This window comes from Carettochelys insculpta, chromosome 10 (assembly GCF_033958435.1).
Source record: "Carettochelys insculpta isolate YL-2023 chromosome 10, ASM3395843v1, whole genome shotgun sequence".
Classification (NCBI taxonomy): Eukaryota; Metazoa; Chordata; order Testudines; family Carettochelyidae; genus Carettochelys; species Carettochelys insculpta.
Window position 1 is genome coordinate 22,355,771 of NC_134146.1, and position 12,164 is coordinate 22,367,934.

General features: G+C 40.8%; 1 protein-coding gene across 2 annotated transcripts in view; it reads left to right on the forward strand.

Annotated features, from left to right (window-relative positions):
- Window positions 1–4,470, forward strand: part of U2SURP (U2 snRNP associated SURP domain containing) — a 70,706-nt gene extending 66,236 nt beyond the window's left edge. For both annotated transcript variants that reach the window (XM_075004656.1, XM_075004657.1), the window contains 3 exons: window positions 792–910; window positions 1,769–1,945; window positions 3,746–4,470. In XM_075004656.1, coding sequence (XP_074860757.1) covers window positions 792–910; window positions 1,769–1,945; window positions 3,746–3,884 — 435 coding nt within the window. In that variant the 3' untranslated portion in view covers window positions 3,885–4,470. The remainder of the gene's footprint in view (window positions 1–791; window positions 911–1,768; window positions 1,946–3,745) is intronic.
- The last annotated feature ends 7,694 nt before the right edge of the window (window positions 4,471–12,164 follow it).

Consider the following 12,164-nt stretch of genomic DNA (forward strand, 5'->3'; position numbering starts at 1 on the left):
CAAATCAGCCATGTATGAACCACTAAGTGCATTAAAATTTTCTACCTATTTAATTGATGGGTCCCTGCAGTTGTGAGGCTCAGTGCCCAGATTGCTCCCTGCCCCAGGGTCCCTGCGGCTGCAGCGCTGCTGACAGGGCTCCGTGCCCTAGCTGGCTCCCAACCCGCGGGGCTGCTGGGGTTTCCCTGGTCCAGCTGGGGTCTCTGCAGCTGCAAGCTGCTGACAGGGCTGGGTGCTACAGCCTGGCTCCAACCCCCACGCCCCCATGTGCCCTAGGGCTCCCTAGAGCAGGCTGCCAGTGGGGGCTACCTGCCACCAGCACGTCTCTAACTGTGCCAGGCACAGCTGGAGCACTCTGGTTCAGGTGCTCTCTGCTTCAGCAACAGCCATTGTCCTTCTGGGGGTGAGAGTGCTGGAAGAGGGAGTTTCAACCTGTACTTTTTTATTTTTCTGTAACAGTAGATAAATAGTCATAAGAGTTTTATTTTCAAGACAAGGACTGGAATATTTATATAAGTAGAGAGTTACCCAGTAATTCCTGAAAATGAAAATTTAGAACATTGGATATTAGGATGATGATTACATTTTCCTCTTTCTGAAACCTATCAGTAAAAGTAAGTGAAAGATTTGTGAGTTGGTGCAGACGTTTTCTGCCATGCCCCCAGATTTCAAATGTTGATTCTGTCCCTCCAAATTTGGAGCCCAAAAGTAGATAGGCTGGATACCTTTTCTCTGTATCTCAGAACAAATCTTACCTAATCTGAAATTCTCAGTTGTTTTTAATAACTCAGGAAAAAGAGAGAGAGCTGGAAAGAGAACGAGAAAGAGACAAGAAAGACAAGGAAAAATCTGAATCCAGATCAAAAGACAAGAAGGAAAAAGAAGAATGCACACCAACAAGAAAAGAGAGGTGCAGCTTTTATTCTGTCCCAGAACATTGAAACCGTTTGTTTAATAGATCCATAGACAGTATTAGACTCGAAATAAAGTTGCATTTGTAGTTCTTGCCATAAAGGATTTCAGTTATTTAAAATTTAATCTAACTGTAAGAGAGGAAAACACAGGAATCCAAGTTTAACAGATCCTATATTCTTATCCTGCCCAAATTACTCCTCAAGTAACTCTCTAAAGCTTTTGTTTCTGTCAACCGATTGGAAAAGTGGATAATAATAGGACCTCAGTGAAAACAATGCATGTTTTTAGCTCTGATTTTTTTGCACTAAATTAACAGTAGAATAACTTTTTGGTCGGAAAACGGGCATAAATCTAAATTACACAGGAACAGTACATTGCTGTGGTCTAAATATTCTTCACCTCACTATGAAAATATGAACAATTTAAACTGTACAGTCACTTTCAGTCTGCATGCTGGCCCTTTGCTAGTGTGTGTGTTTACCTGGAGTTTTGGCATTACTTCAGTAAAATTAATTGAATTATTTGTAACATGTTGCTTTTGAAGCACTTGTAGCAATATTCTATTTAACTGTTAACTGTCACTGATCTGTAAATAGGGATCAGTCAGTCATAATTTGCGAGGGAGATAAAAAGTTTGATCCAGTACTGACCTCCTTAGAAGCTGTGATTTTAATAAAAATAAAAGCTTAGCACTACATTACTTCATAAAATGAAAGAATAAAACTGCATATTAAATTGGCAAATATATAAAAAAGGGGTAGGGATTTCTTTGTGTAGGGGTGTGTGTGTGTGTGTGTGTGTGTGTGTGTGTGTGTGTATAGGTGTGTAATTTTTTCTTCTGATCTTTTCAAAGGAAAAGACGACACAGTACATCACCCAGTCCATCTCGCAGCAGTGGCAGTAGACGAGCAAAATCCCCATCGCCAAAATCAGAGCGTTCAGAGCGATCTGAAAGATCTCACAAGGAGAGCTCACGATCCAGGTCATCTCATAAAGATTCTCCCAGAGATGTCAGTAAAAAAGCCAAAAGGTAAGCTACGCAGCTCTTCTGGAAATGTGCCGTGAAATGTGCAAGGCAGCAGTTCTGATGTAACATATGATTCAGGGTCTTTCCTTTGCAGAATGCCAAACAATAACAGTATTCTGGATCTGGGATTGACAGCTTCTTTTGCACAATCCACGACATTAATAATGCATTATCTTTGATGTCATGCATGTGTTTTGAGAAATGCAACTTAGGCAAGGATTCTCATTGGTGAGAGTCCTGGGGTAGACACAATTTTGTAGAGGTTTTTTGGAAAACATTTTAGCATTAAAATGCCAAGCACCCATTGTTTGCCTTGTCAACATTGGGGTCCAATGATGGGGATTTACTTCCTAAATACCATGCTCTAAATATGGCCTAAAAGTATCCTCCTGCCTGCTCTCATCAAAATACTGGTATGTAATTTATACTACGTATGAGATCAGATACATTTCTTTTTAAAATTTTGTGTAGTTTGTATTATTCCATTGGCATTCTAAACCTCAAGTTTGCTTTGAAAGTCTAGATTGCTGCACTCATGCATTCTACTGTGGTGAGTTTAGCAATGTTTCAACTTTTATTAGTATTGACTCAGGAGAGAAAAATAAAATTGTTGTGCATTATATTTGTGAGGTTTCTTAGTCAAGCAAAAGCATGTAATCCCCTCCTTGAAGAGAAAGTTAGTATTGTATTAAAGCAGAAAATTGTTCTGGGTTCATACAGTGGTCGTATAGCCTGATGAGGCATGAAATAAATTTAGATTAGATTAGACAAATCATGTACGTTAAGAATGGACCAGATAGTGCAGTAGTATTCACTGTTCATTTATCTGTATGCTGCTGGGTTTGGTCACAACCCATGAACATGTTTGGTTAGAATATTAGATATTTTCCACCACAGCATGGTTTTGCATGATCTCATGCAGTAGAAATGAGCAATGTTGGAATAATGCGAAGGATAAGGTGGATTTGCAGAATCATGTAGGGAGGCAGGACATTATTTGCCTGCCTTTTAGGTGACACTGTTCAGTGCTATTTCTCTCATACTTTGAATGCTGAAACTGAGTCAGTGCACACATCATATGAAATGAGAAACTGAACCTGCAGACTGATATGGCTACATACCCAGTCAGTAATTTCTGTTTACAAATGACAAAAAGAGTAAAACCCCCTTTATCCAAGCCTATATTATCCATCTCTTCATATTAACTGCCAGCACACAAGTACAGGAATAAGGGAAATTAATGCTTTAGCCCTGGGCAGTGGGGCTGGAGCTATCAGTCTGATCTCTGTGTAGCAGGCATGAATCACGTAATTTAGATGGGCCCTATATACTGGAAGAGGGGGAGTGTTCCCCTGAGAATTTTCAATGAAAATACTGAGATGCACAGTTGAAGATAGGTCCCTATACGTTCAGAGTTATGGTGAAAAATGTTCAATACCTGTACAACGTGTTAAAAACAAGTTGGTTTTTTTCTTGTTAGTGAACAAAACATTATTTGCAAGAACTAGAGAGTTGTATATTCTGTTAAGTAGATAAGGGTGGGAGGTATATTTTACTGCTTCTACAGGATCAGCTAGTTTAAAAGTAACACCACATCTTAAATTGCTGTTTGCCTGTTCTCCTAATTATCTGAATTTTTGATTAATTCATCTGCCCAGTTTTCTCATCTATCCCAATTAAATCAGATAAATAGAATTTGGCTGTATTTTATTCTAGAGTAGATGAGAGGAAAAAGATCATATTAGCTACAGAAGAAAGGTGAAGGATTTCCTTTTCAGTATGTCATTAAACTTTATTTTCCAGATCACCATCTGGCTCAAGGACACCCAAAAGATCAAGAAGGTCACGATCCAGGTCTCCTAAAAAGTCAGGGAAAAAATCCAGGTCGCAGTCCCGTTCTCCACACAGATCTCACAAGAAGTCAAAGAAAAGCAAACACTGACAAAATGTTCATATTTTTTAATGATGCTGTCACTTACTGGAAATGCGGTTTTGTTTTTGTGCCTGAACAGTCCGTTTAAAAAAACAAACAAACAAAAAAATCAAACAAAAAGCATTCCTGAATTTTTTGTGAATGCATGTGTATACTCATGAGTAACTGCATCTGTAGACCTGTCATTGTTTTATATTGTACAAAATATCTTCATTGTGACTCTTCCCCCAAATGAAACATTTTTGTGTTTAGAGATTTCATCAGAAATGTGTGTATCTGATCTGCTGGCGGTAGTGATATTTTTGTTTTAGAATGTTGTGACATAGCAAAAATAACACCGTTTCCCCCTTTTTGTAGCTTTGACAATTTGAATTAGATTTCAAATAAAATCTGAACAGAAATTTCAAATGTGGTTTTCTTGCCCCACGTATGACGGATCTTTTAAAGCATGCATAGTTTGTTTGGAAGTACTGTGTATTTCAGACATACTATGTTGTTTAAAGCTTTCTTCAGTGGAGTATATACAACATCAACAGCTGTGGTCCTTTTTTTTGTTAGTTTGAATATCAAAATAAAAGCACCTTTGAATCCTGTTGATGGGTGTGATTTCCCAGTGTGATGCTTAACGTTAGGAGCATTTAGTCTGTTTGGTGCCTTACAGTAGGGCGCACACAAGCTCTGATGCACGAGAGATGTTACCTGTTCTGGTGGTATTTCTCTTTTTTAAGTACAGTGAATTTTAAGTGTAAGGATAATATGTGCAATGAGGCATCCATAAGACAGATCAGTGGTATGCCTTGGGAATGATGAAAGGAAAATAGGCCACAGGTTGAATGATTTTCCTCAAGAAATATAGTTTCGATGTACAGTACATTCATATTTGTTTTTCAAAAACAGATTTTTATTCCAAAAGCAAAGCTTTTACATGTTTGTTGAATTTATTTTCCAATTGTGAAAACTGTTCAAAATAGGTTAGAAGAAATTAATTTTTTTATCAACTCGTTTTTCTATTTAATCATATGTTTGAACCAAACAGCTGTAACTTTTTCTTTATTTTATTTTTTCGCCTGCTTTACTGTGCTCTTTAGGTCTTGGTCTGATTTTAAAACTCTTCAGCTTGGTCTCCAATGCTTAACTTTTTTTACGGGGGGGGGAAAAAATCAGGAAGGTTCAGTGTTAATACTTGGAGGTATGGGTAGATTGTAATAAAAATGTAAAATAAAAAAGGGACCTGGCCTTTTGTGAACTATTTCTGACAACCTCAGCTATGCCCATTGAATCCATTGTGTGCTATTATGCTGGCATACTTGTGGCTTTTAAAGTCTGAACTTCAAAAAAGGAAGAACAATTTGTATGTTTCTAGTCAGCTTAAGATGCCAAAGATGGTACAGGATCTAAAACAACTTTATTAAAACCTTGATATTTAGCCCTTGATTTTTAATCCTTGCTTCCTATTAGTGTGTTAGTAATAATTAAATTGATGTAAATGTGATGGTGAGAGGTTCATTATTGAAGTTTTGTCCTGACAGCCCCTTGGGACCTGAAGGAGACATGCTAGACCCTAAATATGAAGAGAATACATGAGCTGTGAAGACATCCTTGGCATGAGTTCAAAAGATGCATTATTCAACAAGAAGTGAATATACAGTCCTGTATTTGTGTGTTCCATTTTACAGAAACTATTTTAGAAATGTTTAATTCTTACGATATTTTTCTGATCTCTTTGCTTGTAAAACAAGAAAGGCTTAGTACTAAGGATTCAATTATACAGGCCTTGGAATGAAAAATTCTTTTCTTAAAATGATCTAAAATAGCTTCTATTGAAATTCTGTCACTTTCCTTTCAAAATATGTAAGGCCACAAGCAAGTATGATATATTAGTTGAAGAGGATAGGTTAAAAAAATAGCAGAGCACAGTTAATTGAGGTAAATTGCCTTTATTTTGAATCTTTATGGCATGAACATCATGCTAAATCCTATGGTGTGAGGTGTGGATGTTACATTTAGGGGAAGGAAGAATGCCATTGTAATAAAAATGAAAAACCATATATCCAGCTTACTGTACAACAGTTGGGTATTAAAAATTATAATAAAATTACACTCAGTTATTAGGCAAGTTCCAAGTTGAGTAGCTATAGACCTGTAACGGCATGACTAACCACACTACTGTAGTTTATAATAGCTTTCATCAGCATCTTTAATCCATAAATACTGTGTATTGCCATTCCTATCTATATTATTCTATTTGCTCATTTTTTTGATTCAGGAGATAGTTTTTTAATATGCCTTCAAGAGCTATTAAGACTCTCTAGACTTGATACCAATTCCTGTTTTACCCCTGAAAATAATGTCTTTTGATACCATTTGCTCCAATCTCTCCCTTGTACATAATTTTGTTTATAGCTTGCTTTATCTGGCAAAGTGGTGATAGAAAAAATGCAGCATCTTTACACAGGAAATGCTTAACAAAAGCTGTAACTAATATTGGGTATGCAAATTAGGCTATGAACAACAAGAATTTCTCCATGTTGTCTAACTCTTGGCAGAGTGACTAGATGCAGCTTTCATCTGAAACTGCAACAAGGACATTTTTCTGATTGTACAAAGGAGAAATCTGTTTCAAGTGTAGTGTTTGCTGAACCAGGGCAGGGTCATCTCCACGGTACTGAGGAAGAAGGAAAAGCACATCCAATGAAACATGCTTTGCCTTGCCTGAGCATTGGACATAAGCCCATATGTAGAGTTACTGCATGACTTGGGGCTGCTGGGGGTAGTCAGGGAGAAGGAATTTCCTACACTGCTCATCTTACAGCAGGGGTGATGTGTGCAAGGGTAGCTGGTAGAACTGCTGCTGATGGGGATTTGGGAAATAGCACAGAGGGATTACTCCTTGTTCAAGAATGCTCTGTTTTGTGGAGTTGGGCTTTCCAGGGATCATCTGATTACAAGGCAATTGAGCACAGCAGTCCCTTTTTTTTTTCCATGTGGCCTCAGACCTGCCCCGTCTGAGAATACAAAATGGAGATCATGGGCTCACTGATTCTCCTGTAGATTATTCCTTGGGAGGAGGAGATATAATGTGGTTCATCTTAAAGCAAGGAAATTGAGTTCAACCTGCTGTAGTGGATTCACAGTGGAGTCCGTTTCCGGCTGCATAATGTCTCTGAATCCTCAGACACTAGGTGAGGATGCTTACCTTAGTGCTTCCTTAAAAATTAGAATTTAATGTAAGCAGTGTGTGATTTTAATTATCCTTTAATCTGGCATGCATTTACTGGTGAAGTACTTCCCTAGTCATATGCGAAACTCAGAATGATTCTGTTTGTCCCCCGACAGGCATCGCTAAAGAAAGGTGTCTAGGTACACAGCTGATGGAATTCTGAGTAGCTGCAAATGTATCCTTTATTTATGAACCGGTCCTGACTTGTTTGAATCTATTTGTGGCAGCGAGATTAGAGTTTCTGAAACTTTGCATATGTGGGCCATATCAATAAAGAGAGGCTCTTTGCTGATTAAATGTAACATCTTTGTGACAACCAGGTTGGGTCTACACTAGAGAGTTTTGTTGACATAACTCAGTGGCTAAACAAAGCATTCTGTTGACACATTCTCGACAGAACTCTGTATTTGCCGCAACAGTATTATTCCTCAAATTTGAGGCATAGCAATTTCTCAGAAGTGCCAGTGTACACACTTCTGTTGACAGAGAGGGCTTCCTATTGCCAGGCACCCCTCTTTGCAGAGCTGCCATTCTGCTTTCTGGCACCAGAGGGCAGTTCACTATGGCAGCTCTCTGTGAACAGATCAAGTTGTGTGTAAATGTAGTCTCTGGACAGATGTTCGGTCAAGATTTCCCTGTCAACGGTAACTTCTGTTGACAAATGCCTCTAGTGTAGGCATAGCCCTAGTGTTTTCTTATGTGGAAACACATTGGGCAAGTTTAGGCATAGTATTTTAACAGATGGCTATGAGGAGAGTTTGCATCATATGACACTTATATTCTCTGCAGATCTTTGCTGGGTGCTTGTCAGACTACAGTTTAAAACCAGTCCGTTTACACAATAACAAGAAGTCCTGTGGCACCTTATAGACTAACAGATATTTTGGAGCATAAACCTAAATCTTAGTCTCAAACTGTTCACTTCTACCACATTCACAAGAGGATTTGGGGTGTGTTGCAGTGTCTAATTTCCTAAATCCTGGCTGAAGGCAGGTGTCTTCCTCTTATTGGGATTCACAGCTGGGAGCCTAGAGTTAAGGAACTAAGTCAGGTCAGACTTTTTTCAAGAAGAACAGTACAGGTTCAGCCTCTCTGATCCAGATCTCTCTTGTCTGGTAACATCCAAAATCCAGCATGATTTTAATTTGCTGGCTGACCATTTACCATGGATGTGGCCAAGTTTCCCTTGGTCCCATACAGTTAGTTTACAGCCAGCAGTTCTGGCTCTGTTCTGTTTAGATATAATTTACCCCTAAGTGTCTTCTAAGTAAGCAGTGGAAATGTTGCTAATGCTGCTGGACAGTATTGACATCCCATAATCTGGCAGATTCTCTCAGCTGCACCCATCAGGTTCCAAGGGTGTTGGATTAGAGAGGTTCAACTTGTAGTAGTGGCACCTTCGTGGAGGGAGGAAGCAAATCAGAAAGTTCCATGAAGGTGGACTTGGGCATGCAAAAGTTCTGCACCCACTCCTTGTCATCTCAGACCTCCAAAATTAAGTGGTCCTTCCAGTGTGTGCTGGTTTCACCAGTCCAAAAACGCAGCTCCACTGTAAGCACTGCATCCTGGGCAGCCAGCATTTCTCTTTCTGGTCTGCAAAAACAAAAAGCAGCCAAGTAGCGCTAAAGACTAGCAAAATAATTGATTAGGTGAGCTTTTGTGGGACAGACCCACTTCTTCAGACCATAGCCAGACCAGAACAGACTCAATATTTAAGGCACAGAGAACCAAAAACAGTAAGCAAGGAGGACAAATCAGAAAAAAATGATCAAGGTGAGCAAATCAGAGTGGGGAGGGGGAAGGTCAAGAACTAGGTTAAGCCAAGTATGGAGACGAGCCCCTGTAGTGACTCAGAAAATTCCCATCCCGGCTCAAACCACGTGTTAATGTGCCAAATTTGAATATAAAAGCCAGCTCGGCTGTTTCTCTTTGAGCAGCGGTGTGAAAATATTTTTTCAGTAACACGCATATTCTTAAGTCATTAACAGAATGCCCCATTCCATTAAAACGTTGACTAACTGGTTTGTGGATCTAGAATGTTTTGATGTCTGTTTTGTGCCCATTAACCCTTTGTCTAAGGGAGTTAGAAGTCTGTCCAATATACAAAGCACATGATGGCATATATGATGCTAGTAGAGGAGCATGAGAGCGCGCCTGTGATTCTGAGAGTAACCTGGTTAGGTCTGGTCTGCAGTTCTCCAGTTTCACATCCACCCTTTTCCTCCACAACCATCATCTCAGCCCACTGCCTGTGATGAAACACATGCTGCATGACATTCCAGGAAGTGACCATAACGCACTGTGCAATGGCTTGAAGCAGGTGAGCATCCAGGCTAGTGCTAGCACTGTGCCAGAGAAAATGGTGCAATTTGCCATTTGTTTTCGCATGGTTAGTGGGTGCTCTGCCTTCTGGGATAGTACTTCGTATTCTGGGATAATTACATCAGACAACCACCAGCAACTCTGGCACATTTTTTCCCCCACAATCCAATGGTGTAAAAATCCCCATAATGCAACAGGGCAAAGGCACTGTGGGATAGGTACCCAAAATGCATTGCTCACATAGTCGAACTTGGATAAGGCAATGGAGATGCGGTAAGGTGACATAGAGAAATGGTAAATTGACTTTCCTGAACTGTTGTGGACAATTAACTTTGAGTTTATAAAAGCAAAGTTAAAAAGTAAAATTTATTAAAATTGATTTTTATTTTGTAGTATAGACATAGCTTGAGAGCCAGGCTTGGTCAGAACAGAGTGGCAGTGCGGACAGGCACTAATAGAGTGAGTAGCTGGCAGGCCTGGCTCCCGCTCCTGCTCCTTTGCACCTCACTTGCCAAGGAGGAGATTGGCTGATCCAGACTACAGTCTGCTCAGAGGAATCAAGCTGGAGCTTGGACTGCAATTGGCTGCTGAGCCAAGTGGTAGGACTAAGGAGTTGGGCCCCTTGTAAGGGGGAAGATGACTGAGTGGGGCACAAGCTGTGCCCAGAAGAGGATGTTGTAGGTCCCAGAGTTGTGAAGACTGCAGAAATAACAGTTCTGAGGCACCATCTGAGAGGGCGCACTAGCTCCAGAGAGCTAATTACTAGAATGTCCTGCACGAGGTGCCATGTTGGTGAGTTCCTCTTTGTTACATGCACTCACTGCCCTGAACTTCAACACCATCAAATAATATAATATATGGAGACAAACATCTCACAGAGCTGGAGGGGACCTTGGGAGGTCATCAAGTCCAGTCCCCTGTCCTCGTGGCAGGACCAAGCACCATCTCTGACAGTTTTATTCATTTATTTATTTGAAAAACCTGTTTGCCCCAGACCCCTAAATGGCCTCTGCAAGGACTGGGCTCTCAACGCTGGGTTTAGGAGGCCAATGCTCAAACCACCAAGCTATGCCTGAGCAAGAAGTTTTGTGCGCTCTGGCTATGTCTGGGTTACAGACTAGCTGCCCAAGTCCTCAAGAGAGAAATGTCAGGCAGTTATCACTGCAGGCTGCTCGGTGGCTAAGACTTGGTTGAAGTTCACACTGGACAGCATGGATACTTTGACCAGAGTGATGGCCTCGGCAGTGACCATGAAGAGAGCGTTCTGGCTGCCAAATTCAGGTATTGGTCTAACAGGCTATTGAAGAGTGGCCCCTTTGCACTGCTTTTGTACGAGACAGGTGAGACTCTGCTCTCCTTCACAGGTTTTACAGCCTGTGGCCGTGCTGGTGCTGCAGAGGCATCAGCATGGTGGGCAACAACATCATCATCCACAGGGCACATTTGGGCAGTCTTACCTCTCCTGGGGCAGTAAGACCACCCCCAAAAGAGGCACAGCTCTTGTAGGAGGAAACAGCTGCATCTAGGGTTTGACCTGTACACACACTCCTTTGGATGTCCAGATCAGTGTTTCAATCACCTTCTTTGTCCCCACCGCCTCTCTTTTGGGAACAATCTGGCCTTGTTTCATAATGCTTGAATCTTAAGCACAATCAGCTCAGACTGTATGTCCAGTTCCTCTCCATCCCCAATACACACCCTCCCGCGCCATTCTTCAGGGACTCTCCTCCCACAATACTGTTAATTGAGCAGGTTCACTCTTTGCTGGCATTAGGAAAAGCGAAGGAAGTTCCACAAGAATGCTAGGATCGTAACTTCTATGCCCAGGACTTTCTGATGCCCAAATTTAAGGTGGGTTGGGATAAGCCTGTTCTTGACCTTTGCGACCTCAATAAATATATCACATACATGAGGTTATGAATGGTAACAATCAATTTATCCTGACTGTGCTGTCTCAGAATGACTGATTTGCTGCTTAGACCTTCAGCATACCTACTTTTGTGCGTTTGATTTTTCTGGGTCACAAAAAATGTCTTTGATCCATTGTGGCAGAGCATCATTTTCAGTACATGTGGGCTCTTCTGGCTCACCACACCCAAGGGTTTTACCATGGCTGTCACAAACACCATGCATATCTCTGGAAGGGAGGGTTCCATAGCTATCCATATCTGCATGGCTGGAGACACAGGTCCAGAGAAGTTGTTGCTTGCATTGCCACTGCACTACACTACGCTACACTTGCTTGACCATCTGGGTCTGATCCTAAATACTGGGAAGTCAAGTTTGACTTTGACTAGGAGAACTGAGTTCCACAGAGTCCTAATAGATTCTGTGTCAAAGAGAATTTCTGATCCCTGACAATTTTCAGGTGCCTAGGTAGGAGCTGAACAAAATTTCTGAGGCCAACTTTTTGGAGTGGGTGGCACTGAACCTTTCTTGTGAATCTAGCTCTTTGACTATTCACTGCACAAATGTTCATAAACATTGATAAACAAGACTAATCTGAAGACTAATGCACTGCCAGTCTATATTTTGGACACAATCATTTGTGCACCTTTGGGGATTTGGAGCCTTTTTTTCCCCACAAACACCCTGTGTCCAGGTGGAATAGTTATCTGTAACGACCGCTCTGCCCCACCTTGAAAACTCACCACTTCTGTTAGCAAACATGTTCACAAATCACTTTTTATATTAATTTAGCAGCTCAACACAAGAGGGCTCTCTAAGGTCCTGATTTCCTACATTTA